The sequence below is a fragment of the Microtus oregoni genome, unplaced genomic scaffold (genome assembly GCF_018167655.1).
Source record: "Microtus oregoni isolate MIOR12 unplaced genomic scaffold, Mior012 000032F_ref0000030, whole genome shotgun sequence".
Lineage (NCBI taxonomy): Eukaryota > Metazoa > Chordata > Mammalia > Rodentia > Cricetidae > Microtus > Microtus oregoni.
Window position 1 is genome coordinate 1,575,184 of NW_024543091.1, and position 26,065 is coordinate 1,601,248.

Sequence of the window (26,065 nt, forward strand, 5' to 3'; positions counted from 1 at the left end):
AATTATGACTATTATGAAATTATGAGATGGAACAACAATAAACAGGATTTCTGTCTTTGCTAGTTTTAGGTCAACTTGACACCAGGTGGAATCATCTGAAAGAAAGGAACCTCGATTGAGAAAACACCTCCATAAGATCCAGCTATAAGGCGCATTTTAGTTATTGACCGGGGAGGGCCCAGCCCGTGGTGGGTGGTCCTGGGTCCTATAAGAAAGCAGGTTGAGCAATGTCGCCGTGGGAGCAAGCCAGTAAGCAGCATCTCTCCATGGCTTCTGCATCAGCTTCTGCCTGCAGGTCTTGCCCTGTTTGGGTTTTTGCTGAGTTCCTTCCACGAACAACGACATGAAAGTGTAAACTGAATAAACCCTTTCCTCCCCAAGTCTCTTTGGTCGCGGTGTTTCAATACAGCAACAGTAACCCTAACTAGGACGGTTTCCTTTAGACACGCTATCATTGACTGAAGTCACAGCCTTTCGTTTTTAAAGAAGTCCTATTGAAAGTCTAGGGTGTGATACATTTATTTATACCACACCATATCCTTTACTGTGTCAAACTGTCAAAATGTATCTTGTAGTAGCAATAAAATTATGACTTCTTTGAGTCTTTTATTTCCGCAGTATGGTGGGTGTGCACATCAGCAATTACTCATTATTATCATCATCATTATCATATTTTTTGCTTCTCAAAAATTATATGAATGAACGCCGGGCGATGGTGGCGCACGCCTTTAATCCCAGCGCTTGGCAGGCAGAGGCAGGTGGATCTCTGTGAGTTCGAGGCCAGCCTGGTCTACAAGAGCTAGCTCCAGGACAGGCTCCAAAGCCACAGAGAAACCCTGTCTCGAAAAAAATAAATAAATAAATAAATAAATAAGTTATATGAATGATTGGTCCCACAGCTCAAGATGCCAGACTCCATCCACTGGCTTTTCGTGGCTTACAGATACCTTACTTTTTTCTCTTCCTTCCTTCCTTCCTTCTTTTTTTTTTTTTTTTTTTTTTTTTGCAACTGTTTCAGTCCTGGAGCTATCGTGTCTAAAGCGAATGCAACAATCTTTGCGCCATCAATCTTTGTCATTTTTGTTGCATCAGACGGAAGCTAATAAACAGTCCTACTTCCAAAAAAAAAAAAAAAAAGGAGACTCGGATAAAGTGGGCTTTGGGGCGAACAATTCAGCTCTGGATCTGGGGAAAGTACCCACCTCTATCGTCTCTGCTCCCTTATCTTCCTCATCTCTACCCAAGCCATCCAGAGGAGCCTCCTCCGACTCCAAGTCTGAGCTTTTTGCTCATTTCAGGGAGAGAAGCGCTCAGATGGAGCCCATCCATCATCCTTACAGCGGAGGCCAGCTCTGCTTGCTCCCCGTGCCCCCTTTTCCTACTTTAGAGGAAGGTGCGCTCCAGGGTCGGGCGCCTTGGCAGTGCGTTCTCCGCCCGGAAGGCGGCGCTGTAGCCGACAGACGCCGACCGTCGGATCCCGCCCAGCCACCGCGCTGCCACCGCCTGGGAGCCGCTTGCCACACGTGCTCCCACTCTGTCCGGGTTCTGGTAACTGAGGGCTCGGTCTCGCGTGGGGGCACGGTGGGCCATGGCGGTGGCTGCGGCGGAAACGCGCGTGTTCCTGGAAGTGCGGAGACGGCTGCAGAGCGCGCTCCTAATCCTGGGGTAAGGGAGCAAGCGCCGGTGCGCGGGGCCGCGTGCCTGAGCCACGCGCATGACCCAGGCGCTGGTGCACGCGTGCGGCACAGGAGCGCGGGTGCGTGAGACGCGGGGAGGGTGGCGAGCGCGTGGGGCCGTAGGCGCGTGCGCGAGACAATGTGCGCGTGCGCGGGACGGGATAGGGTGGCGAACTTAGATCCTCAAGCGCTTTAGCCACAGAACCATCTCCCTACCCTGTCTCCAAACTTTTAATTTCATATTTACTACACAAACAAGAAACTTGGCGGGAAAATGAAATTTTTGCTTGTGGTCTGTAATTGTAATGGTTTGTGTTCTCTTCTATAGATTTTTGCCTATTTCTTTGTGCCAAGTGTTCAAATAGATCTGAAAATGTATTATAGAGCAACACAGCTGTATAATAATAATAATAATTATTATTATTCTTTTTTTTGTTTTTTAATATTTATTTATTTATCATGTATACAATATTCTGTCTGTGGTGCAGGCCAGAAGAGGGCACCAGACCTCATTACAGATGGTTGTGAGCCACCATGTGGTTGCTGGGAATTGAACTCAGGACCTTTGGAAGAGCAGGCAATGCTCTTAACCTCTGAGCCATCTCTCCAGCCCCCTATTATTATTCTTGAACTCTTCCTCTTTTCTGAAACTTGCCAAGTAGCTGAAGTGGAAGTTTTGGATATGGCCTGAGAACCGAGTTCGAATCCTCGCCTCCTCACAAGGCTAGACTTGTTTTATCTGAATTTTCTCAGTTTTAAGGTTGGGATTGAGTCTAGGCTCAGGACAACTCATTTGCCTAGCATGTGCAGGCTCTGAGGTCTCTCCCTCGTATGGGGGTGAAGGGTGCAGAGACAGATAAAGGAGGAGGTCATAATTTCAAACATATACGTGCCATTTCTGTCCACCGTGTTTGTTAATTAAGAGTACGAACGTTGCCAAAAAGAGCCCCTTGCCACCCTCATACAAACAAAATAAAACTCTGTAAGCAAGTCAGTGAACCTACTTAGCTAGACAGCATGTTTTTCTCCGTGGTCTTTTGACTACTGGCTCTCACACCCGTCACTTCCCCTACCCTAGTGACATAGTCTGGCTTCATTCAGCCATTTCACACGATGTCACTGTTTCTGGAACCGTGTTGACGCGTGTATTAGTCGGGGTTCTCTAGAGTAACAATTTATTGGATGAATCTCTGTATATATAGAAAGGGGATTTCTTAAAATGATGTACAGTCTACAGTCCAAATCATTCAACAATGGCTGCCGATGAACGGAAAGCCCAGGAATCCAGTAGCTGCTCAGTCCACGAGGCTGCGTGTCCCAGCTGGTCTTCAGTCTACTTTGGAATCCCAGAGAAGTGGGCTCTAATGCCAGTGAAGGAATGGAGTTGCCAGTGAGAGCGAGGGCAAGTGGGCAAAGAGTTTCCTTCTTTGGTGTCCTGTAAGGCTTCCAGCAGAATGATTGGCCCAGATTAAAGGTGGCTTATCACAGCTCAGACTCTGGATAAAGATGGACTTCCTACCTCCAAGATCTCAATTAGAAGTGGATCTTCCTACCTCAAATTAAGCACAACTCCCTAGCGAGCATGCAGTCCATTTTTGGGTTTTACTTAAGTCCAGATGTAGCCGAGTAGACATAGCTTTCACAGCATGCATTTTTGTTTCTATCTGCTTTCCCTAACTCTCTCTCTCTCTCTCTCTCTCTCTCTCTCTCTCTCTCTCTCTCTCTCTCTCTCTCTCTCTCTGTATAAGTTACTAGATTGCCTTGAATTTAGAAAGATCTGCTGCCTCTGCCTCCAAAGTTCTGGGAACCTCCAACAAGGCTTTGAGACTCATGGTTCATCTGTGTTGTTGCTTATATTAGTATTCCTTTCCTGTTTCTTAAGAGTTATTTTCCATTGTCTGAGTCTTCCACAAACCACTTACTCATTTTTTTTTTATTGCTGGGTGTTTTGTTTATTTTCAGAAAGTGTTTATTATGAGTCAGCTGCATTTGCTTTATAAGATTTGTGTGTGTGTGTGTGTGTGTGTGTGTGTGTGTTTGCGGGGGCGGGGTGGCTGGGTATTGGAGCTAGGCAAGTACATTTGCCACTGATCCACACCCCCAGCCTTGTTTAAGGTCTTTTTGTGACTCATATACCCTTGGATCAATACCTAACTATCAAACAGTTCTCTAACGCGGTTTGCCCTTGGATCAATACCTAACTATCAAACAGTTCTCTAACGCGGTCTGTCTCTTTGGTTTGAACCATTCTAATGGGGATGAGGAGGTATTTCATGGTAGTTTTAATTTCCTTGGTGACTTAAAATGTTGAGAACTTTTTCATCTACTTTTGATAATCCTTGTGTGTTATTTTTGTAAAGTATCATATGGTTTCTAGCTAATGAAAAGAGGTTAGTCTTGCTACCAAGTTGAAATAATATAAAGGCACAGGTGTAAGTATGTGTGGATGTCTTCCGGCATCTCTGGCTGACATGTTCACTTTCCTGATGTAGGCTGAGTATGCCTTGTTGGAAAAGGTCTGGTCCTGAAGTGATTTTGGACTTGTCTAGAGTTTGTAGCATTTGCAAAGACTTGTTGAGCATCCCTAACCTGGAAATCCAAAGTGGGATGGTTAGAGATCATTTTCATTCCAGAGCAGTTTGGCCTTGTGACTTAGGGATACTCAGTATATTCTGCCTTTTGATGAGCAGAAATTTAAATCTTAATAAAATTGTAATGTCTTAGATCTTTACCTCCCTCACCTTTGTGAATATTTTCCCCAGGCTTCTTTTATCCATGTCCTTATTTAGAATTGGGTCTCGCTGTGCTAGCCACGCTGTGCCTGAACTCCTGGACTTAAAGGGACCCGTCTGCTTGTCTCAGCCTTCCACGTCTGTGGGACCTTAAGCATGGCTGACGCTGTGCTTAGCTTTTCTGCATTTGTTTTCTAGGAATGTCGCCACTTTTGTTTAGCTCTGGTTTATTGGATTGATTTTCGTGGTCACAGTGCAGTAGGAGTCAAAGTTTATTTTATTATGTATGGATATCCATTGGTCCATGACCTTTAATCCCAACCACAATTTTTCCTCTTTGCATAGCTCAGCATCTGTATGAGAAATGAGTTCATTACACTGTGTGCATGAGCGTCCCTTTTGCCCTTATACTTTAAACCTGTGTCATTATAAGTGATTTATTTTTCAAGTAACACACATTTGAGTGTTTTGGTCAAGTAAAATTTGACAATCTCTGTGTATTCACTAGAATTTTTAGTACTTTTATTATCGTCATATTTTAACTTTTTGTATTAGTGTTTTAAAGTTAGCAATACAAAGTGATGGGTTTGTTGTGGCTTTTGTACATACATTATTTCTGTCGCCTCTCTGCTCCACCCCCATCCCCACCGGCTGGTCCCCTCCCTTCCCCAGTTTTCTTCTGCTTCATGGAAAATGTACTCTTACCTTATTTTCCATTTTCTTCTCTCTGCTTTCTTAAGAACTCATTTTCCATTCTCACTGTCTCCTTTCTCATTTTATGACCTATTCCTACACTCTCCCACACTTGTATAAAAATTAAAATATAGGATCCACAGCTGAGTGTGGTGGTGAACACCTTGAATCCCAGCACTCGGGAGGTAGAGGCAGGTACATCTGTGAGTTTGAGGCCACAGATCTACAGAGTGATCTACAGAGTGAGTTCCAGGGCAGCCAGGGCTACTCAGAGAAACTAGGTCTCAATAAAACCATAAAAGAAAAAAGACAGGAAGGAAGGAAGGGAGGGAGGGAAGGAGGGAGGGAGGGAGGGAGGGAGAGAAGAAAGAGAAGAAAAAGAAAAAACTTGGGGGTTGGGGTAGGGTGGGATCTAGGATCCACATATGAGAGAAAACATGGCGTTTGACTGAGTGTGAATGAATGCAATGAGCTCCGGTTCCCTCTGTTTCCTGAAAGTGCCATGATTTCTTTGTGGCAGAGTAAATTTCACTGTGTATAGTTACCCTTACTTTGTCCATTCATCCAGCCTGGGTCCGCTTCCTAACACGGTGAATAGTGTAGCAATAAGCACGGATGTGCAAGCATCTCTGTGACAGGACTTCAGGGTCCTTCAGGTGCATACCCAGAAGTAATGTAGCTCAGGCAGGAGGTAGTTTTAGTTTTGAGAAACTTCCATACTGCTTTCTACAGTGGCTACACCGTTTACATTCCTGCTCATAGTGGCAATGGGTGAATGAACAGTGGTCAGGCAGCAAAACAAAACAAAAAAACATGAAATACTGAGTAGATGGAAATACCTGGAAGAATATGACAGCCCGAGGTGAGGTGTGGAGAATAAGTCTCTCGATGTAACACTTGCTTAGCAAGCTGAATGGGTGAGGCACGGGCTATGAGATGCCGAGAGGGGAGAAAGCATATCTAAATGAGCCGTTGGGAGAAACGGGAACTGAGGGAGGAGTGGGCATTAGCTAAAGTCCCGCTCGCTCTTTGGCGCTCTCGTTGCTTCCTGACCACCCTGAGATGAGCAGCTCTGCCATATGCTCCTGCCTTTGCATTCAGCTCTCCTGCAGGCCCCAAGCTACAGGCCTAAGAGACCGGGGACTGAAATGACCGATGCTGGAGATAACTTGGAAATTTCTTTTTTTAAGTGTTTTTCTCAGGTATTTCATCGCAGTGACAGAAAGTGGACTAACACAGCGCTTCCTATGGCCAAGTACTTAGTAACCTGATTGCCAGGAACAAAATAAACAGAAGGTTTTGATTTGCAGCATTTGATGATTTCTCTGGTGTAAATCTTTTCACCATGATGACTCTTAGCCTGCAGTATTTGCAGATTCCCTGTTACTTGTATATCACTGAATCTTACGGGATGTTGTAAGGGTGCTTGCTGCCTTTCAGTGTGATATGCAGGCATTGGATAGCTTTAAGGGGGGGAGTGTGACCCCTTAATAACAGTAGTAGGAATGCCTCAAGAACAATGCCCAATGCCACCAAAATTAGAGTTTCAGCAGAGTGCACGCGACTTCCTTTGTTTCCCTCTTTGCTGCTTTTTTGTATGGTGTAGGCCTCTCTCTCTCTCTCTCTCTCTCTCTCTCTCTCTCTCTCATATTTCTTCTCTAGTCCTGATACAGTTCCTCCCAAGGAACCTTATCGTTTTTCTTTTAAAAACAATTTTAAAAATATTTACTGGTTGTGTGGGACAGTGTCCGCTTGTGGGATTTGGAGGCCAAAGGATCAGAAATTCGATGTCATCCATTACATAGTGAGTTTGAGGCTGGATTTGGAGATATGAGACCTTGTCTTAAAAAGTGTATATATGTGAGTATGTGTGTGTGTGGTGTATGTATTTGTGTGTGTGTATGTCTGTGTGTCTATATGTGTATGTCTGTATAAATACATACTGGGAATCTAGTCTAGGGGCCTCACACGTGACACCAAATTAAATCTTCAGCACCTCTTTTTAAATGGAAAATTGTCTTTATAGACTACAATTTGATGCTCATTACTCTTGGAATGTCATTTCCTTCAGAAACAGAGTACGTAGATGATATATATTGTTGACTTATGCATGTATGTCCCGATCAGCGGGATGCAAATTGGGAGCCTGGGCCCTATAGGGGAAATATGAAGGGACAAGAGACGTGAGAAAGGACGGCAAGTCTGTGTTCTGATCAAGCTGCCAACTTTATTTTTTCTCAGGAGCATTATATAGCAAAAGGGCAAATTATATAGCAAAGGGCTCGTGTAGGTTGTTGTGCAAATTGTTCTAACTGGAATGTCAGGTCTGGAGACTTCCTTAGCTGATTGGAAAAGATGAGGAAATACTGAGAGTCTGTAAATGTTTACTAACAGGGCGAATGCTAATTACTTCTGAAGCCTGGGGCCTGCAGGCATACTTAACCCATGGGGAGATAAGGGTTGTTTGGGCACAAACTTGCCCTACAGAGGTGAATATCTTACTTAATTTGTAAACTAAGATGGCTTGATTATAACCACAATACAGGTCTTTGCTCCCAGCACACGTACATACATTCACTTCTCTCTCTCTCTCTCTCTCTCTATATATATATATATATCACTGTATCTATTTATCTATATCCTAAACCGTGATTTCATAGAGGTATCCCTGGTTCTAGTCCACTACTCCAGGGTTCATTCTTGCTTTCTCCCTTTCTTTCCCCTTGTAACTGTGTTCTTGCGTAGGACACATCCTGCCTTTCATTAGCTCACAATGTTTCTCTCCCTGGTCAGTCCTCTGAGCAACTGGGATACTGCTGGATCCTTTACTGTTACCTTTCCCTTCTACCTGCTATAACCCTCTTAGAGCCCAAATGCTTGTGTCCTCTTGAAATCTACGCGGTTTAAATTCTAAAACCTCAGAGAAGTGATGATAGGAGGCCAGGCCTCTGGGAGAGGTCATTAGGTTTCTGCTAGGTCATGAGAGTGTAGCCCCTAGGATGAGAGTCATGCAAAAAGAGGGAGAGACCCCCGGGGCTACCTTCCTGCATATTATCTTATAGAGGTCATGTGGTTTATGGTACTGCTGCTAGTCTCCAGATCTGCAAGTTCAACTTTCTCAGGATGAAAATCAATACAAGCAGACTTACATCTGAATTGAATGTGTGTAAGCTTTTCTCCCTTGCTGTGATCTCCTAACATTACAGCGTGAGAACAGTTGCCATGTAATCCACTCTGCTTGTGTTATGTGCAGTGTAGACAGTGTACTGATATAGAGTTGAATATTTTACATTGGTATGGATTTTGGTTTATTGATACAAGTCTAAGGTCAATTTGTTATATGTATATTTCTACTCTTGCTTAAGGTATTAATGTTCATGCAGCTCATTTAAAAAATGTAATGTAGGGCTGGAGAGATGGCTCAGTGGTTAAGAGCACTGCTCACTGCTGCTCTTCCAGAGGTCCTGAGTTCAATTCCCAGCAACCACATGGTGGCTCACACCTATCTGTAATGAGATCTGGCACCCTTTTCTGGCGTGCAGGCATACATGGAGGCAGAATATTGTATACATAATAAATAAATAATAAATCTTTAAAAAAGTGTAATGTATAATTAAAAATTACAGACTAATAGTCATTTATAATAGTCACACTTATAATCATGCTAGTTAGGTTTTCTAGATGTGCAGAGATATATTTCAGATGGATAGGTATTCTTCAAATCTTTCAAAGATGTACAAAATATGGCATTTAAAAATGCTTTAAGAGCTTAGACTTTTCTCAGCATTTTTGCTTCTGGCAGCATCAATTACTTCAGAGATGTTGATGGACATTAAAGAAACTTGTTATGGAATTTACCTTCAGTGTGACAAAGCTAGCCATTTGGGTAAGAAACTGTTCTTGCCTGGACTACTTGATGGTATGCTGTATGAACTGGACATGCAGGACCCACAGAAAAGTGACTGCTGAACTTTTCAAAAGACAGAATGGTCCCTCAGGGTTCCTGCTTCACAATAGAAACTGCCAGACATTCTTCAGAACACAGAAGAAAGCAGCTGATTACAAGGCAGAACAGGTCATCAAATTTCCTGCTTCATGGAAAAGTCTGCTGGATACTATGGGCCTGTAGGCTCAAGGTGGATGCCTCAACGTTACAAAAGAACTTGGGTCCAGAAAATGAGATGTGTTTGCCAATTCTAGAGTTTTGGAAGTTGCTTACAATGCACTTCTTGTTTACTTAGGTACTATTATATCCTTCTGGGGTCTTTGAAGAATTGAAGACAGATACTTATAGTTATAGGTAAATTTCAAGAGTTATAGTAAAGGATAAATTAAATATAAAGCTTTAGACTCGCAAAAATAGGATCGATGATAGAGTATTTTCCTTATGTTGCCAAATGTAAATGGACTAAATATTGTTATTATAATTCTTGCTTGAGAACAGTTTTGTATTTGTAATTTTATTTTGTTAAAGTTAAAACCTTCCTTTTTAATTAGACAGAAAAAGGGAAAATGATGCGGGATGTCCTTTCTGTATATGTGTTGCTTTATTGGTTGATGAATAAAGCTGCTTCAGCCTATGGCAGGGCAGAATAAAGCCAGGCAAAAATCTGAACAGAGATATATAGAGAGAATAGGTGAAGTCAGGAAGACGCCATGTAACTGCTGAAGGAGAAGGATGTGCAGAAACCTTACCTGGTAAACCACAGCCTCATGGCAATACACAGAATGGTAGAAATGGGTTATTTTCTACAGAGCAACTCTGTCTCAAAAAACCAAAAAAAAAAGGGGGGGGTGTTATTTTAAGGTATAGGAGCTAGCCAATAGGAAGCCTGAGCTAACAGACCAAGCAGTGTTGCAATTAATATAGTTTCTATGTCATTATTTGGGTCTGGCGGCCGAGAAACGAATGGTCTCACACTGAACAGTGCACTTTGTGCAGCTCTATGTAAGTGGTTGAAAATTTCAGAACCGAAGCAGGGGCAGTGGGGGCTAAAGTGCTCATCGGTCTCTTTGGGAATACTTCTAAGTAAGTGCCCGATGTGTTTTAACATCGCCCAGGTAGTAAAGTGGACACCAAACCACATATCTAATTGTGGCCTCCTTTGGCACAGTCTGTGAACCAAGAGTTGCCTTTTTTCTGTTGTGTGGGGTTTGTTGTTGTTTGAGACAGTCTCATTGTGGATCCCAGGCTGGCAGAGAACTCAGGAAATATTTACTTTCTGACTTTTTGCAGAAAGCTGCCTGGCATCTGTGTTTCCCTATGAACATCTTGCATATCAGTTAATAATACTTTGATTCCCTGCCTTTAGTGCTGGTCTCAGAATCAAGAGTTAAAAACATGACCCAGAACTTCCACAGGGCGACCGGTACAATCTCGCCTGGTCTCACCTAGTCTGGCTTGTTTCCTAGGGTTCTGTTTTCCTGGGACAGGGATTTTTTTAAGGTCTCTATGGGAAGGAAGCAGAGAAATGGTGGGTTAAGCTTTTGCTTCTTTCACGCAGTGTGAAGCGTGTGTAGTTTTTCTCATCATAGAGAAATCATTAACTTGGGCTCTATTTTGCATTATCAGTGAGCCAGATGAAGGAGGGATGCACCTGGATGTTTCCATATCGCCCACCTCACTTTTGCTGCGAACCCCTGACGGCTGCAGCGAGACCCAGCTTCCAGCAGAGGTCAGGCTTGTACCATCCTCGTGCGGCGGGCTGCAGTATATCAGCGGAGACGGTCTGCACCTTCGTCTGCAGGCCCGCACTGAATCCAGCCCTCGTGAGTAGAAGCCGCAGCCCTGATGGATGTTGGTATTTATTAAGTTGAAGTTTTCCCAGGTGAAAAAGATTGGCAATCAATGACCTGGAAGGGCTATTGATCGAGAAGTTTCAGGGTCCTGATCCACTGCCAGTTAACCAGCTGTGTGATGTGAAACAAGTCATTTAACGTTTCTGAACCTTCACTTCTTTAAGTATACGTTTAACAATACACTTTAATTTTTAGAGCATCTCCAATCTCTTGGCAGATTTGAGCGGAAGGTACAGATATTTCCCCCAAACTGCCCATTTTATTTCTTTAATCATAAATGTCCGGCTCACGAATGTGAGGATAAAACCATAAAGCAAGTATCTAAAACCTGGTTTGTTTTAAGACATCGCATAGATATGTATTCATTCAGCAGGCAGGTGTGCTCTAACTTGGTGTGAGCTGTTCCATGTGGATGCCGGGAACACAGAGGCCAACAAGCCACCAAGGCCTCTGTGGTTGTGGAGGGTCTATTCTAATGGGTGGGAACGTTGGATGCTGACGACATAATTAAACTGCATACAGCCAAACGTTGTGGGTAAAGAAGGCAGAATAATGCCATGGGGAGTAATGAGTTTCGTGAAGGCTACCTGAGGGCGAGATAATTTACCAGAGAACTGATCCGTGGAGATTATCCCCTCCGTGCAGAGACCATTCTAGTTGGGGTAATGCCTGTAGAGGACCCAGAGTGGCATGGGAGGCTGTTGTCATCTCAGTGGCTGCAATTGCAGGGTTTGTGATTGTATACAAACTCAAAATGTATATCAATACAGCTAGGTGGTTAAAAAAAAAAAAAAAAAAACCTTTTCTTTTTCCAAGATCTTTTTTTTTTTCTCTTCGATACTGGCTCATATCTCTTACAATGTAATGAGTGCTGTAGAGTTGAAACAGCATTGGGGGAAGCGGAGCTGATGCTTTGTATCAGAGAAAAACCTTTGTTCTTTCTATTGCACCCCAAAGCCTCATTGCTGAGCCATCTGCAGTAAACCCTTTGGCAAGCAGAGCATTGTGCATCCTGGAGGTGGGACAACAGGATTGTCCTAAGAGGCCTGTACGATGTAAACCCATCCTCTGGCTTTTGAAAGGCAAGGGAAGGTAGAGGGAATGTCACTTATTCTTTTGTCCAAGAGTAATCTTGTTAATGTTCCAAATTAGTGACTGACTGCAATATGTAGGATCAGTTTGAGAAATGAGGGACAGGGGAAAAAGATGTCATGTCACGCTTAAGTGACATCCAACAGGGCAAGGTCCCCAGGATGGGACCATAGCCCAACTGCCTCCCAACTGTACCCACATTCTGGAATGGAGGATCTTTTTTCCTGTTGGCAACAATAAGTATAGCAGGAACTTCCTGCTGAAACTATCAGAAGGCAGGCGTGAGAGCCACCATGTTTTCTACGATTCTGATAGTAAGGATAGAGGAATAGGGATGTCCAGGGACATATTCATATTCTGTAACTGAATTATTTTTTACATTTTTCAATTAATGGGCAACATTCAGTACTGACTGCGGGCAAACTGAATCCACTGCTGTTTGTTGGTTTTTGCATTGTTTGTGTTTGTCATGATGTTTTTGAAACATTTTGCTCAAATACCTGAAAAGGGAAACTCTCAAAGCCTGTTCTGTGCTGCATACAAAGCTCTCTAAAGCAGATTCTTCCAACTTTAATTACTTTGGTGCTTGCTGTATAATAGGTGGGGAATAAGTGTTTCCGCATGGCTGACTATCAGCTTGGTGCAGGCTGGAGTGCCCCGAAATCTAAGCACTGGAGGAAGCAACTTGTGAAGTTTTTAGCATTCAGTCCCGTCTCGAGGTTTTAAAGAGTTAGTAGCCTTCTCAGCTTTTAGGGAGCAGTCATGACCCACACCTCCCTGGCACACTGGTTTGTCGTTGATGCAGGTGGGGTGGTGACTTGTGGTGTGCAGCGTGTGATCTGTTGTTACTCTTCCCCAGCAGCCATGCGCAGCCAGGATTCCATACCTGACGTGTGGCCAGCAGAGAGCAGTGTTCCACTGAAAATTGATTTCTTCTGGACTGTGTTGGAGGGCTCAACCTGGGTCTTCGCTATAGATGATCAGCTTTGAAGAATAATACTGTTTATTTAACCTTCGTGCAGCAGGGATTTGTAGAGACACTTAGAGATTAAACTGCAGAACTTTTTTAATTGGGAGGACTTAAACTTTGTGGCATCTTAAAAAGCATTTTAAAGTACATACAAAGTAGCAGTAAGCAGATTCTATTGCTTGCTTATAGTAACTATGACCTCATTTCTTCAATTAGGTTTTTTTTTAATAGACAAATAGTCTGGTGGATTTTTTTTAAATAAAAATTTCCTTCATTTACAAAGGAAACATCAGAAATGAGAAGTACAAGCCACCCAGTGCAACTGGATGGGCAGCCTAGGCTTTCCCCACAGTTTGTAATATCTTCTCCTCCCTCTCGTCCCCACCCCCACAGTTTCATCAGACACTGGATTTTGCTCTTGGATAAAGAAACTCTTAGAAGCTTTGCATTCCTTGGATCTGTTCCACAAAGACCAGTCTGGATGTCCACTTTGCTTACTCGTAGAGTTTAACGTGAAGGGGTGGACATAAAACTTAACCGTCAAAACAAAAGCCAGATTGAGCTTACATTTTAGCGATCCAGCTACTCTCGTTGTTAATATAGAATTTATCGTATTTATAGAATGAGAGAAGAGACTCACCAGTATGTTACACGGTAATCTAGGGCAATGCCTGGCTCAGGAATACTAAGCAAAGTCTGTTGTTTTTGGAAACGCTTCACAATGTTTGCTTCTGGTTGAGTCATCGGAGAGTGCTAATTGAGCCTAGACTTCTGGGTAATTCATCAACAGTGTGTATCGGTGGCAATTCATTGTGCTAGTGAATCCTTTAAACATCATATAATATGTTTGTTCCAAACCACTAAGACATGCTGTTTTGTTGATTTCCTTTAGAACTGATTTCAGTGTTTAAGCAAGGCTTGCAAGCCCAAGAATGTTGCACATTTTCTTGCCAATCCTGCGGTGAAGTCTTGATAAAGGACAGGTAAGGAATGTATTGAGCACTGATTAGAACTCTGCCTGGGGATGATTTCTGGAAGCAGTTACCAAGGGAATGGTGGGGGCCTTAAAGTGAGAGCCAGCTTAATGTCCCTTTGAACAAAGTGAACCCTGACTTTCACCATGATCATGGAGGGGGGCATGGTATGGTCTGAGGGAGGCAGCTGGTCTTGGAGGAAGAGCCTGGACTGATCACTGAGCGGTGAGCCATGGAGTCATCTCTCAGTGTCCCTTTTGTTCTGATGGTGTGTGAGGGTTTCCAGAGGAAGTAGATTTCCACCTGCAGGAGCTGTGCAACAGGACTGGATCTGAGCTAGTTCAGTCGGGGCCTTTCTAAAACCCATTCCCTAGTTCCCTGCTTATTAAGATGGAGCAGACAGAGCACAAAGTAACCTTTTCTCGGCCATTGGGTTCATCTTGTAACCTGCTCTGGTGATGTGCTGTAATTACTCTAAGGAGAAGGGAAGGGCTCTTTGCTATTTCCTTTCCTTAGCATTCCCAAGTTGGTCTCTCTCTCTCTCTCTCTCTCTCTCTCTCTCTCTCTCTCTCTCATTGTCTCTTGTTAATGTTTTATTCTTCCTCAGGTCAGCTTTCTGATTTCTTGGGCATAAATGCTTCCTCTGAATTTTCAGCTTCTAGCAACTCATGTAGAAGACAGATGAAAACATTATTACTGTTAGCTGTATTTAAAGGAAGAATTCTTTGATGGATTTCCTGAGTTAGGTGCCTGAGACAAGAAAATAATACTTCCTTTCTGCAGCCTGCTCCGCTTTCAGCGTCCTTGGTTCTCTAAGGCCAAACCTCTGCCCAGAAGATTTTGCTCCCCAAACATCGTCACCAGGCAACTGTGGCCATTGCCTTTAGAGTGGAGATCATTTTCCTCTGCCCGCGTCTCTTACCGAATGACACTTGGTCAGCAGCCTGCTGTCTGCTCAGACTTCCTGTTGCTTTGCCCTGTGCAGATCCACTGTCCCCCTCTCCCCATAGGTGTTCTAAAGCACAGTTGTTCTTTCTGGATGGAAAGCTGGGATCCTGTACACGCCACAGCAGCTCCCCTGTGCTGCCTCCAGTTTCAGCCCTTTCTTTAGCCTCCTGCCTCCCCATCAGACTCACAAATTATCACTTGTGTTCCTTAGCCTTGGCAGCTTTTCTTCACCCTGAGGCTACCTGAAAGCTACTCCCTTTCCTGAAGGCACCCTACCCACCACCACTCCCTGGTTCGCCCCAGCCTGAGTTTCAGAATTTAGCTGCCATGGCAAGCACTACTTTGAGGCCTTGTCCCTGTCCTGGGTTGCTTTAGGTCCTCTTCTGAGGTCCATTTGCCCGTCTTCACATACTGTGGGCTTAAGGATAGCCACCCTGACTTCTCTGCCCTTGATTCCTATTCTCTTGATTGTGCAGTCTAGAGCAGTAGCCAGCAGTGGCCAGACGGAGTGGCCAGCCATCATTTGCTAGCTCAGGGATCTTGGAAAGGTTATTTGGTCACTCTTCCACAGTGTCCTTATGGAGAGTGAAGCTAACCATAGACCTTACCTCATAGTGCTGTTGGGAGGTTCTGGTGATTCAAGTGTTTCTAGCAGTGCCTGGTACGGGGTAAGCCATCACCATGTATCAGTCGCTGTTGCCGTGACCATTATTCTTACCTGCCTCCTCCTCATTAGGCATGGAGCCTAGAGAAAAAGTGTATTCTTAGGAGGTCTCTATTGGGTTGAATGTGGTAAAGTTTGGTGTTTATTTTGGCTTCACACCAGGCTTTCTTGCTTGCCTCCTGATCTTGGCAGTGCTCCAAGTAGATGAGCTGGCACAAATATACCCTCAAGGTTTGGGGAGGTTTCAAACGGAGCTTCTTTTGAGTGATTGGCATGAGTAAGAATTGAAGGGGTCTGAAATAATATGGAGACGAAGTTTGCTATGCATTTGCTCTTAATGGCAGATGCACTTCTGAAAGAGCCAAGAGATCTCTGTGCACATTGGCCTTCCCTCAGACCGTTTCAGGCTTTGGATTAATTCTCGGATGAAGTTTCTGAAACATCTCATCCTATGCCACATGCAATGATCTGGGAGTTACAGCAGGAACGGTTACGTTCTTGGTACTCATTACAGAAGGGGGATGCTGTTTCTTTACTGCCTAGTGTTTATGCTTCCCTGGGAAAGGATGCTAAGGGAGAGGGCCTCCCTACAGTGCCTATCTCTCTGTCCAGGACTGTAGTCTTCTGTTTGATGTCGGTCCTCCTTAGGCTCTAAAATTGAGAACTGGAAGGGTGTGGGGCTGATGGTAAAACACAGCCTTCCTTCTTGACTATCAGGAGGCTTGCCCTTCCATTCCTCGCTGGAGAATGGAGCATATGTATGAACTTCCATTCTCTCACTGAGGGCGGAGGACCTTCTCTGTACCACCTGAACCTCTTCTTCCAGTTACAGCCTTCTAATCATGCTTGCTTTCCAGACTTACAAGAGAGCTAAGCCATGCGACATATCTAACCGAGTAAATGCTCAGCAAGGTTTATAATTGGTTTTATTGATTCCGTCTCCCCTTTCCAGATTGTTTTTATTTGTAAAGTAGCAAATGTCCTACTTTAATGTCTCAAGCATTTTGGGCTGAGGACCGTGGCTTCCATAGTCTGTAGGTTTCAGAATGAGAGGATGGACACTGGTCCCCTCCCACCCTTTCACAGCACACCTCCATCAAGCCCGTGTGTGTGCCTTGAGCAGCACAGGTAGTAACTTGCTCAGGGTTTGCATCCATCTCATACTCTCTGAGACAGTATGTCCCATGATTCTGGATGGACTTCCCCCTGGTGTCTGCTCAGGGATCTCACAATTTACCCTGGAAATCAATCCTGGGCCTCTGCACTTCCTCCTTGGTGACCTGTTCTGCGTGGTTGCCAAGGACCACTTTGGTGCTTCTTAAAAAGCAAACGGGACCAGCGGTCTTTCAAGTGAGCTGATATGTGTATTTTCATCAATATCAACAAATTATAAGCAGCATTCTCTGAAGGGTATCAGGGTTATCGACTGCTTTCTTTTAAATTCTTATTTTGTTATTTTTATAACGTGCATGTGTATGTCTATGTGTAGGTATATGTGTGTGTGTGTGCAGTTGCCTATAGAGTCCAGAAGAGGCTGTCAGATCCTTTGGAGCTGGAGTTATAAGGTTGTAAGGCACCCCACATGGGTGCTGGGAGCTGAGTCCAGGTCCTCTATGAGAATGGCATGTCCTTATCCTCTGAGCCATCTCTCAAGCCCTCTTATATAGGAATAAGTTGCATTAGTTTTGGGGCATTATTTCTCTATCTGTAAACTGCAGAAGTTGGGTTAGAGAAACCTGTGACAGTTTCATCAGCACGGAACTTTTCTGATTATTGAGACTCAAGAGCTTGTGCTCTGAGCTTCTGTGACTCTTGAGTGTCTGGCTAGTTTAAGGCTAAAGCATGTTCTATTCTTTCCTTCTGAATGAGAAAGATTCTTGTCCAGGAAAGGACGGAAATAACATAAAGACATTGACTCGGAAAGACTCGTTAATGGCTTTTCATTTTCATCACCAGAGCGTCCGAGGCCTACGAATTATTACAGCCTTTCTCTTTCTTCAGGGCTGTGTACTCTTAGCCATTTTGTTTTGTTTGCATATTAGTTAACAACACCTTGTTTCTTTATAAGACAGCTGTCCAATTTATAATTACTTTAGTTCAAGTTTTCCTACCAAATTTGTCTGAATATATGCAACTTTTGACTATGTTCTTATTGAGATTGAACAACTGATACATTTTCCTTTTTTGCAAATAGTCAGAGGTCAGTGTGTTTAGATTTTGTTCTGCCCTTTTGGAAAGGATTCTTGTCAGACTAGAGAATGACATCGGTAGCCAAACAGATTTTCCACACACACCTTAGTATGCAGACTGTCTTTGGCATTGTCCTGAGGTCTGTGGACCAGACCTTCCTGCCGCCCACACTGGCAATACTCAATGTCAGCCCCAAGCTCATGGAGGACACTGAAACTCTAGGAAAACAGCAGGATGGGCTTTGTGGAAACAGATGTCACAGTGTCCAACTGCTTGAGGGAGCCACTTGACAGGCCAGCTCCAATTGTAGCTGCAAAGGAATACTCTGGTGAGTATCATCACTTGTTTATAAAAGAAATAAATAGGTTTTGAAAGTACAGAATCGGGCCTTGGATACGCTATAGACCACATGCTTACATGTACAAAGCGTGTTCAGTCCCTGTCATCCTGCTCCCCTCCCCTCAAACAAGGTGCTTTGTAAACTGGCCTTTTGACAGCATTGTATGCATTTAGGAATAAGATTATATATTACAGATTAATCATGGTGTGTACAGACAAATATTAGAATCTAAAGCTAGTTTTATAGTGCTGGTTGCCTGCCTGTTGGGCAATGTTGCCTGAATTTATGTAAATTCTGGCTGCCATATTTTGAGCTTTAAGTAGTTAATATTTTTTCTTAAGATCTTTAATGTTCGGTTGGTTAAAATCAAATCTTTAAACGGTTCTCTGGCATTGCCATCATTATTGTCATTGATTAGAAACTGACTTCAAAGGGATGTTGTATTTTCTCCCACAAATGTTTAAGCGTTAAAACTCCATCATTAGCTTTTATTAAAGTTATATGTTACATGTCATTATTTTCCAAAAGTTTATACAGCAAACTTTAATTTGTGGTAACCATGTACTGTTCCTCACAGGATCTTAAGTCTAGAGGAAAACCTAAGTTGCTGCTTCCCTTTCTTTCCAGCAGCTTTTTAGCTAAACTACCTTGAATTAAAAAATAAAGGTTTCTCTTTTATTTGAATATACTCTTAGGAAATAGATGATATCAGAAAATACATTTTAGTGCTATTTTGGCAGATATACTTTAAGTCGATCTGTGATTAAAATGCATCTTTCCTTCTTAAAGGTTTCATTCCCCCCCCCCCCCGCCCCCAGAAAAAAATCAGAAAATTTTCTTTCTGCTGTAAACCTTTAATTTTTGCAGTGGGCTGTGAATTACATGCCTCTTTCTGATGCTATCTGTAGATGCTTATCCGGTGTGACATGGGGTCACGTTAACTTTGAAATCTCCTATTTTGTGATAATGGGCATCAATTCTCCCAGGTCTTTGTGTGCTTTCATTTCTTTGATCATGCGTGGTTCTTTGACATTCTGTCTCTTTTCAGTGTACTGAGTTCCTGTCCTGGTCCTGAAGGCACAATGTCAGGAGGCAGAGAGTCTGACTAGCGATTCATGGACTTATGTATGCCTAACTCTTGTTTTCACTTCCCTCCTTAAAACACTGTGATGCTTCTACCTATTTTTAGGTCCTAGACTTCCCATGCATGTAATACCCTACAGAAGGGGTGCTCATTCACCTACTCAGCCTTTACTCCTGCCCTGTGTGGCCAGGGAGGTGCATGTATTCCACGGGAAAGAGTAACTTTAGAGCCAAAAAGTCCTGGATAAAGACCCGCGCTTCCTTCTTTGCTTCAAATTTTATGGACGTGTGAAGACATTTCACGCTCCTAAGCCCCATTTTCTTCCTGTGTGACAGGAGCATTGTTGTTTAGACCTCATAAGTGTCCTGAGCATTAAATATGGTAAGGTGTGTGCAGTGCCCCCAGGGGTCTTGCAAGTGCTTCTACTCATACTGACTCACAAGATTGCTATAGGACACATTTCTTGCTGGCTAGACAGCAACAAGAATTCCTCTCTGACCCATGGACAAACATTGGGCTGCTCTTAGGGGAGTACTGCTGAGGAGAGTGAGGAGAGAGGGAGGAACTGGAGGAAACAGGGGGTTCAGGGACATCGCAAGAAAACCCACAGAAACCCCTAGCTTGGCTCAGAGTCTGAACCAACAACCAGAATGAGATTGACCTAGGCCCTCTGCATATATGTGACAGGTGTGTAGGTTCATCTGTATTGAAAATCCCGGCAATGGGGTCAGGGGCTGTCCCCAGTGCTTTGTCTGGCTCTTGGGAACTTGTTCCTCATGCTTTATGGCTTTGCCCAGCCTTACTACAGGAGGAAATGCTTGGTCTTATGGCAGCTTGATATGCCATGCTTTGCTGAAGCCCTTGGGAGGTTGCCCTTTTCTGAGAGAATGAGGAGGAGGAGGGGTGGATTGGGGGAGGGAGGGGAGGGGAAGGGAGTGAGAAGAGAGGAAGGAGGGGAGGCTGTGGTCGGGATATAAAATAAATAGCTAATAATAATTAAAACAAAAAGATTTTTTATCTATATGGGCTTTGCTGCATGCAGTCCGTGTAAGGGATAGTTGATATTCTCATTGGGGGATCCTTGTCTCCCCATGTGACATAGTTCCAGGTAAGGAGCACAAGATCCGTATCAGACAGGGGCAGTTGCTGCTTTGGCTGAGAAGCTTCCCTGCCCCGAGCAGACAATTCTTTGATTGTGGCTTTTAGGATTTTACTAAGGTAACTGCATTCAGGGAAGGTCAAAGTATGCACCCTCACTAGATGTGTGCAGATGTGTGCAGCTCATTCATAGATCTTCCTAGTAAGATACAGTTACGAATCGTACGGATCGTTTCTACCGTAAGCAGTGTTGCCTAGCAATATATGTGATGCTCAGGATCTTACCTGGTTTCCAAGGTAACGAAGCTAGGTGGTTATTCCAAAGGTCAGATACTCAGGCAGCAAGGAAAGGCTTGTTAATCTTTGCACCCACGTATGCAGCAAATCCAGCCAGGAGGCTCACATGTCAGACTTACCAAAATTTACCGCTTCATTCCTTCAAGAAACACTTAAGAAGTGTGTCAAACGGCAGGAATACAGTGCAGAGATAAAGAGATGTAGGGCCTGCCTTTGTGTTGTTTCTTCCAGTGCCCTAAATTCCTTTCATTGCTTGAGGGACTCCTGTTTTCTTATCCTTCAAAGACCAGCTCAGAAGTTACCTATTCTCTAGTTGATAAGCAGAATATGTCCTTAGGACTCTGTCTGTCCCCCCCCCCCCCCTGTATGCATGGTCTGGTTTGGGAGCACTCTGACTCCCTACAAATAAACTGTAGACTTTGTGTTTATATGGGAAGGGGGCTGACGCTTTCGTACATTTCCATTGTGATCTGTACTGCCACCCTCCCCCAGGAGGTTAGAACAGCATTGCTCTATTAGGAGCTTTCTAAACGCACACGTTTGCTTACCGTGTGTGGTCTCTAATTCCTATTGGAGTACTTTGAAAAGGAAGAGACTGGGTATGTGCTTGGGTGTCATATGTCAGGGCAGCATACTGGCCTGCTCCTGGGAAGCCTTCAGAAGTGGATGCTGAAAGAATCACTTGTCAGTGCCCTCCCATCTCAGCAGTCAAAATGATGCTAGTGGTGCCCCGTTTGAGTCAGTGTTTCTATCCATAGCTCTGTCCTGTAGAGCTGTAAGTTATATGACTACCCTCTTCCAATCTGTCACTGCCCTTTTATGATACTCATATTTGATTGGGAGAAAGGAAAAATGTGGTAAGGTGTGTGCAGTAGACATGACAGAGGCATACCTTAAATATTTTAATCTAACTCTGATCTTCTAAATATACGTTATTTTATTTGCATTTTACTAGTAAGAGAAGCAGTAGATGTCACCTTAAGCAACAGATCAGGTTAGCATCACTAGAGTAAGCTCTGCTGACGTAGAGTGCTGTGACAGGATGTAATGAGAAGGACTTTCTTCTCTGGAATGCTTTCGCCAAGCCTGTGGCCCACACTAATCCGGAGACAGCATCAGAGAAGCTCTGCCTAAGAGGTGTCTTATAGACTGATAAGAAATATGCACTTGGAAACTGTCACAGACCAGAGGAGGCCTGGATTGCGTGATGACCAAATGCAGTATGTGCCATGTGTTATTGTACCTTGGAATCGAAAAGACAAAAATAAAAACAAACAAAACTAAACTAAAGGACTTTGGTGAAAAAACTGGTGAAATCCAGATAAAGCCTGAGATTTTGACAAGTCAACTGTGGTTACCCAGATGTTAATTGGAGAAAGTGGGGAAAGTGTATATGGAACTATCCACAGATTATATATGATCTCTGTGATGTTTTTGTAAATCAAAAATTATTCAGAAATAGAAAGTTTATTAAAATAGAGAAGTGAAAGAAATCACAGAAGAAAGTGCTATTTAATATCAGCAAACCAAATTAAAAAAGAAAATAACTCTTTAAATATTTATAACAATTGCCAGTTAAAAGGGTATATCCTTAGTATGGAACATATTTTTATAAATTAATAAGAATATATAGGTAATATCTTAAAAACATAGTTATTGATCATTCTCCTTAGAAGAAATATAAATGTGACCAGTAAATGTAAAAATCACTTCTAGATCACTAGTAATTTAAGAGTTGCTAATTAAAGCAGCAGTAAGTATGCTTTTAACTCGTTCCTTGGGTGGAGATAGGAAAAGTGACAGTGTTTAATTAAGAAGAGGTTAACCCTATGTGGGGAGAAGTTCACCTACTTATAAGATGTTTTCTCCCCAAAATGATCATATTTCTATATAACTTTTTAACAGGTATATCCATCACAGGGTTATTGATTAAGAACTCAAAACTAAATATCTGACAGTGAGGGGAGGAGCTAGAAAGTCTTGACATCCCATAGACTGTTGTGGAGTCATTGGGCATCTGGACCTATGTGAAGAAATGGAAACAAAGTTCTGTCTGTGTCCTCTCAGGGCGTAGGCCTCCCGTGTGTGCATGCATGCAGTGTCTGTCTGTGTCTTCTCAGGACACAGGTGTTCCAAGTGTGCATGCATGCAGTGTCTGTGTGTGTCTTCTTAGGACACAGGTCTTCCAAGTGTGCATGCATGCAGTGTCTGTCTGTGTGTGTATTCTCAGGACACAGGTCTTCCAAGTGTGCATGCATGCAGTGTCTGTCTGTGTGTGTCTTCTCAGGACACAGGTCTTCCAAGTGTGCATGCATGCAGTGTCTGTCTGTGTATTCTCAGGACACAGGTCTTCCAAGTGTGCCTGCATGCAGTGTCTGTCTGCGTCTTCTCAGGACACAGGCCTCCCGTGTGTGCATGCATGCAGTGTCTGTCTGTGTATTCTCAGGACACAGGTCTTCCAAGTGTGCATGCATGCAGTGTCTGTCTGCGTCTTCTCAGGATGCAGGCCTCCCGTGTGTGCACGCATGCAGTGTCTGTCCGCGTCTTCTCAGGATGCAGGCCTCCCATGTGTGCACGCATGCAGTGTCTGTCTGTGTATTCTCAGGGCACAGGCCTCCCATGTGTGCATGCATGCAGTGTCTGTCTGTGTATTCTCAGGGCACAGGCCTCCCATGTGTGCATGCATGCAGTGTCTGTCTATGTGTGTATTCTCAGGGCACAGGCCTCCCATGTGTGCATGCATGCAGTGTCTGTCTGCGTCTTCTAAGGACACAGGCTGCCCATGGAAAGGATGGCAATGAAAACGCTGTCATGTTAGAGTAGCTGATTTGTAAATAGTGAGCCAAGGGAGACTTCTGCCTTCTTTATGCCTCTCTGCCGTGTGTAAAACATCGTCTAGCCTGAGCACATTTTACTTTCATAATTGGGGTGAATTGACACTGCAAGCATGTGGCTAATGAGCTTCTTTCTTCTTTCATGCTGATTTAATTTTAAAAAAAAGCATTGCATTTTGTGCAGTGAAAAAAGTACCCTTTTCCTCTTTCCACTAGGAAGCTCCTCAGGGTGCTCCCACTGCCAAGTGAGAACTGGGGCGCTCTGGTTGGAGAATGGTGCTGCCATCCTGACCCCTTTGCTAATAAGCCTCTACAGCCACGAGAAAATGACTGTTTTATTGGGGACTCTTTCTTCTTAGTGAATTTGAGAAGTGATTTGGAGCAGGTAAGAGTTGAACTGAAGTCTTAAATTGGTAAAATAACATTGCAAAATACAATGTAACTTAGAGGTTGATTTAGATACCAATTTCCCTGCTTTTAACCCAAGGTTTGTTGAAAAGATTGTTCTAAAAGCCACAATTCAGTATTTTAAACTGCTTCTGCACGTCATCTCTTTGGGTAGAGGAAAGGCCTTCAACTCAAGCCGCCACTGGGGTCTGGAGGAACAGGACACTTATACTTAGATTTTGGAGTGCTACCATAATGCCCTGCTTTCTGGCCACATTCTATAATCTGTTCATTTTAATCTCAAAAGTCTTAGTGAAAGTGCAGGAGTGTTAGCCCAGGATATCCACTTTGCAATTAGATCCAGCTATCTTACTGTGTTTGCCTATTGTCTAGACTTTCAGTAATGTTGAAAAGATGGATGCCATTAAAAAAAAAAAGAAAAACAAAGAGAAAGAAAGAAAATGGAGCCCTCAAGTGGGGCTGAGCTGAGCTATGGGCCTGCACTGGTTTTCGGCAGTTCAGAGTCTCATGCTCTCCCTATGTAGCTTGCTTTGAGGATAAGGCAGCTTCCTCTCACAACATTAAAAAAAAATTACTTCTATTTAAGAGGAAGTCAACAGGTAGGTGTTGGTATGGTCCTGGTAAGGAGTTCTCCCCCGAGATGGCCAGTCAATAGAGATATAATTTAAAATGTCAAGAAAATTATCTCTGGACAGCCTTTATTTCAGTAGTGATTATTACTGGCAGGAACGGAAGCACTGCATTTTAAATTTCACTTAGAACTCAGTTCACTTTCTGCACTAAAAACAGCGGCGAGTGTGTGGTGGGTGGCCACAGGCCAGCTTGAAGAACAATGAGGAAGCTGAAGGGGAGGCGGCAGATAGCTGGATAGCTCTCAGGTAGAGGTGCATAGGGCTTCCTCTTAGCGCAGGAAGAAGTCCCTTGTCTGGCATGAAAGTACTTGAGCGTTCTGTGTTTCAGCAGATGAATGATGAGTTAGTGTAGGTCAGTGTCATAGTTAGGGTTAAATTTATATTTTCATCTGAATTTAGATCCTTTCTGTCATCTTTTTCATTTTTATAATTACATCACCTACTTGCAAAGTATGGAAGGTGTGAGGAGAAAAACAATGGAGAAAGATTAAATAAGAGAAGTAGATTAAAATAAGAAAAACTGAGTTTTCCTTGTGGAGAAACCACGCCAAAATATATTCTCCGCTTTTACAGTCGTCACTTACATTAGGCCCTTTTAAAGAATTTATTGTCCTACTAAATGATAGTCCTGTGCTTTGTGTGCTAAAGGAAGATTCTTGTATTTAGACATTGCAGTTTCCACTGTTAGGGAGGCTGGGGGAAGTTGCTGTCATGACAAGCTACTGTGGACAAGGTTGTTTTCAAGTTGGTCTGGATGGAAGTTTCACTTTAATTGCATATTGTAGCAGTTGAGAGAGTATGCCTGTGACCAAAATAGTAACATAAATTTGGAGCGACTGCTTAAACACTGCTCTCAAGGCTCCGGTGGGAACAAGGCTGCTCTGTGCTATTGAAAACCTATTCCTCATATCACCAGGTCTAGCCATCGAGCAGGGTTGGGAAATGTCACATGGTGACACAGCATCCTAATGGTATCTCTTGGGAAGCATTTGTGTGTGTGTGTGTGTGTGTGTGTGTGTGCACGAGACCATATCAAGGATCTTTAGAAACTGACACAACACAAAAGAAAATAAAATTATGGGCAGGAGGCTAATCCAGCTCTCTGAGCGGTACTGCCATCTCTCAGATATATTGATTTAATTAGTCCCCAGCAATGTCTTTCTTTGAGGTTTGCTCCATAGAGTTCCCACAGTGTTAGACGGCTTCATTACACAACTTGTTTTATTATTTTCTTGAAGCTTAGCTAGAGAAAAATGCCTTGCAAGGCAGAGCTTCTTCTTAAACAGAATTAACGTGCTAGAGTACTTTAATTACAAAGATAGGAGTTTGGAAACAGCACAAACATATCCTCACATGCGTTCATTCCTCCATGCCTTCTTGGGTTTGTAGTGCTGTTTCTGGGCCTCATTAATGCAGCAATAAGTGCGTTCTATTTTCAGAAGTCCTCTGCTTAAGACAGGGCTGTGATTCACTTGTCATGTCTGATATTAGTTTTTGGGCATCCCAACATACTGAGTATTTCGCATCGTATAATAGGATAATAACGATGGACCTCAATCTTCCATTAGAGTCGTAATATGATTCAAAATTTAGGAAACATAAGCTGGGAATGGGAATTATTATGCCTGTGGTCC

The 26,065-nt window shown here is 43.3% G+C and overlaps 1 protein-coding gene across 1 annotated transcript in view; it reads left to right on the plus strand.

The window, feature by feature from the left end:
- Window positions 1–1,484: 1,484 nt before the first annotated feature.
- Ube3d (ubiquitin protein ligase E3D) overlaps window positions 1,485–26,065 on the plus strand; it is a 138,003-nt gene continuing 113,422 nt past the window's right edge. The window contains exons 1-4 of the mRNA XM_041679690.1: window positions 1,485–1,665; window positions 10,674–10,870; window positions 13,855–13,945; window positions 23,608–23,776. Coding sequence (XP_041535624.1) covers window positions 1,589–1,665; window positions 10,674–10,870; window positions 13,855–13,945; window positions 23,608–23,776 — 534 coding nt within the window. The 5' untranslated portion in view covers window positions 1,485–1,588. The remainder of the gene's footprint in view (window positions 1,666–10,673; window positions 10,871–13,854; window positions 13,946–23,607; window positions 23,777–26,065) is intronic.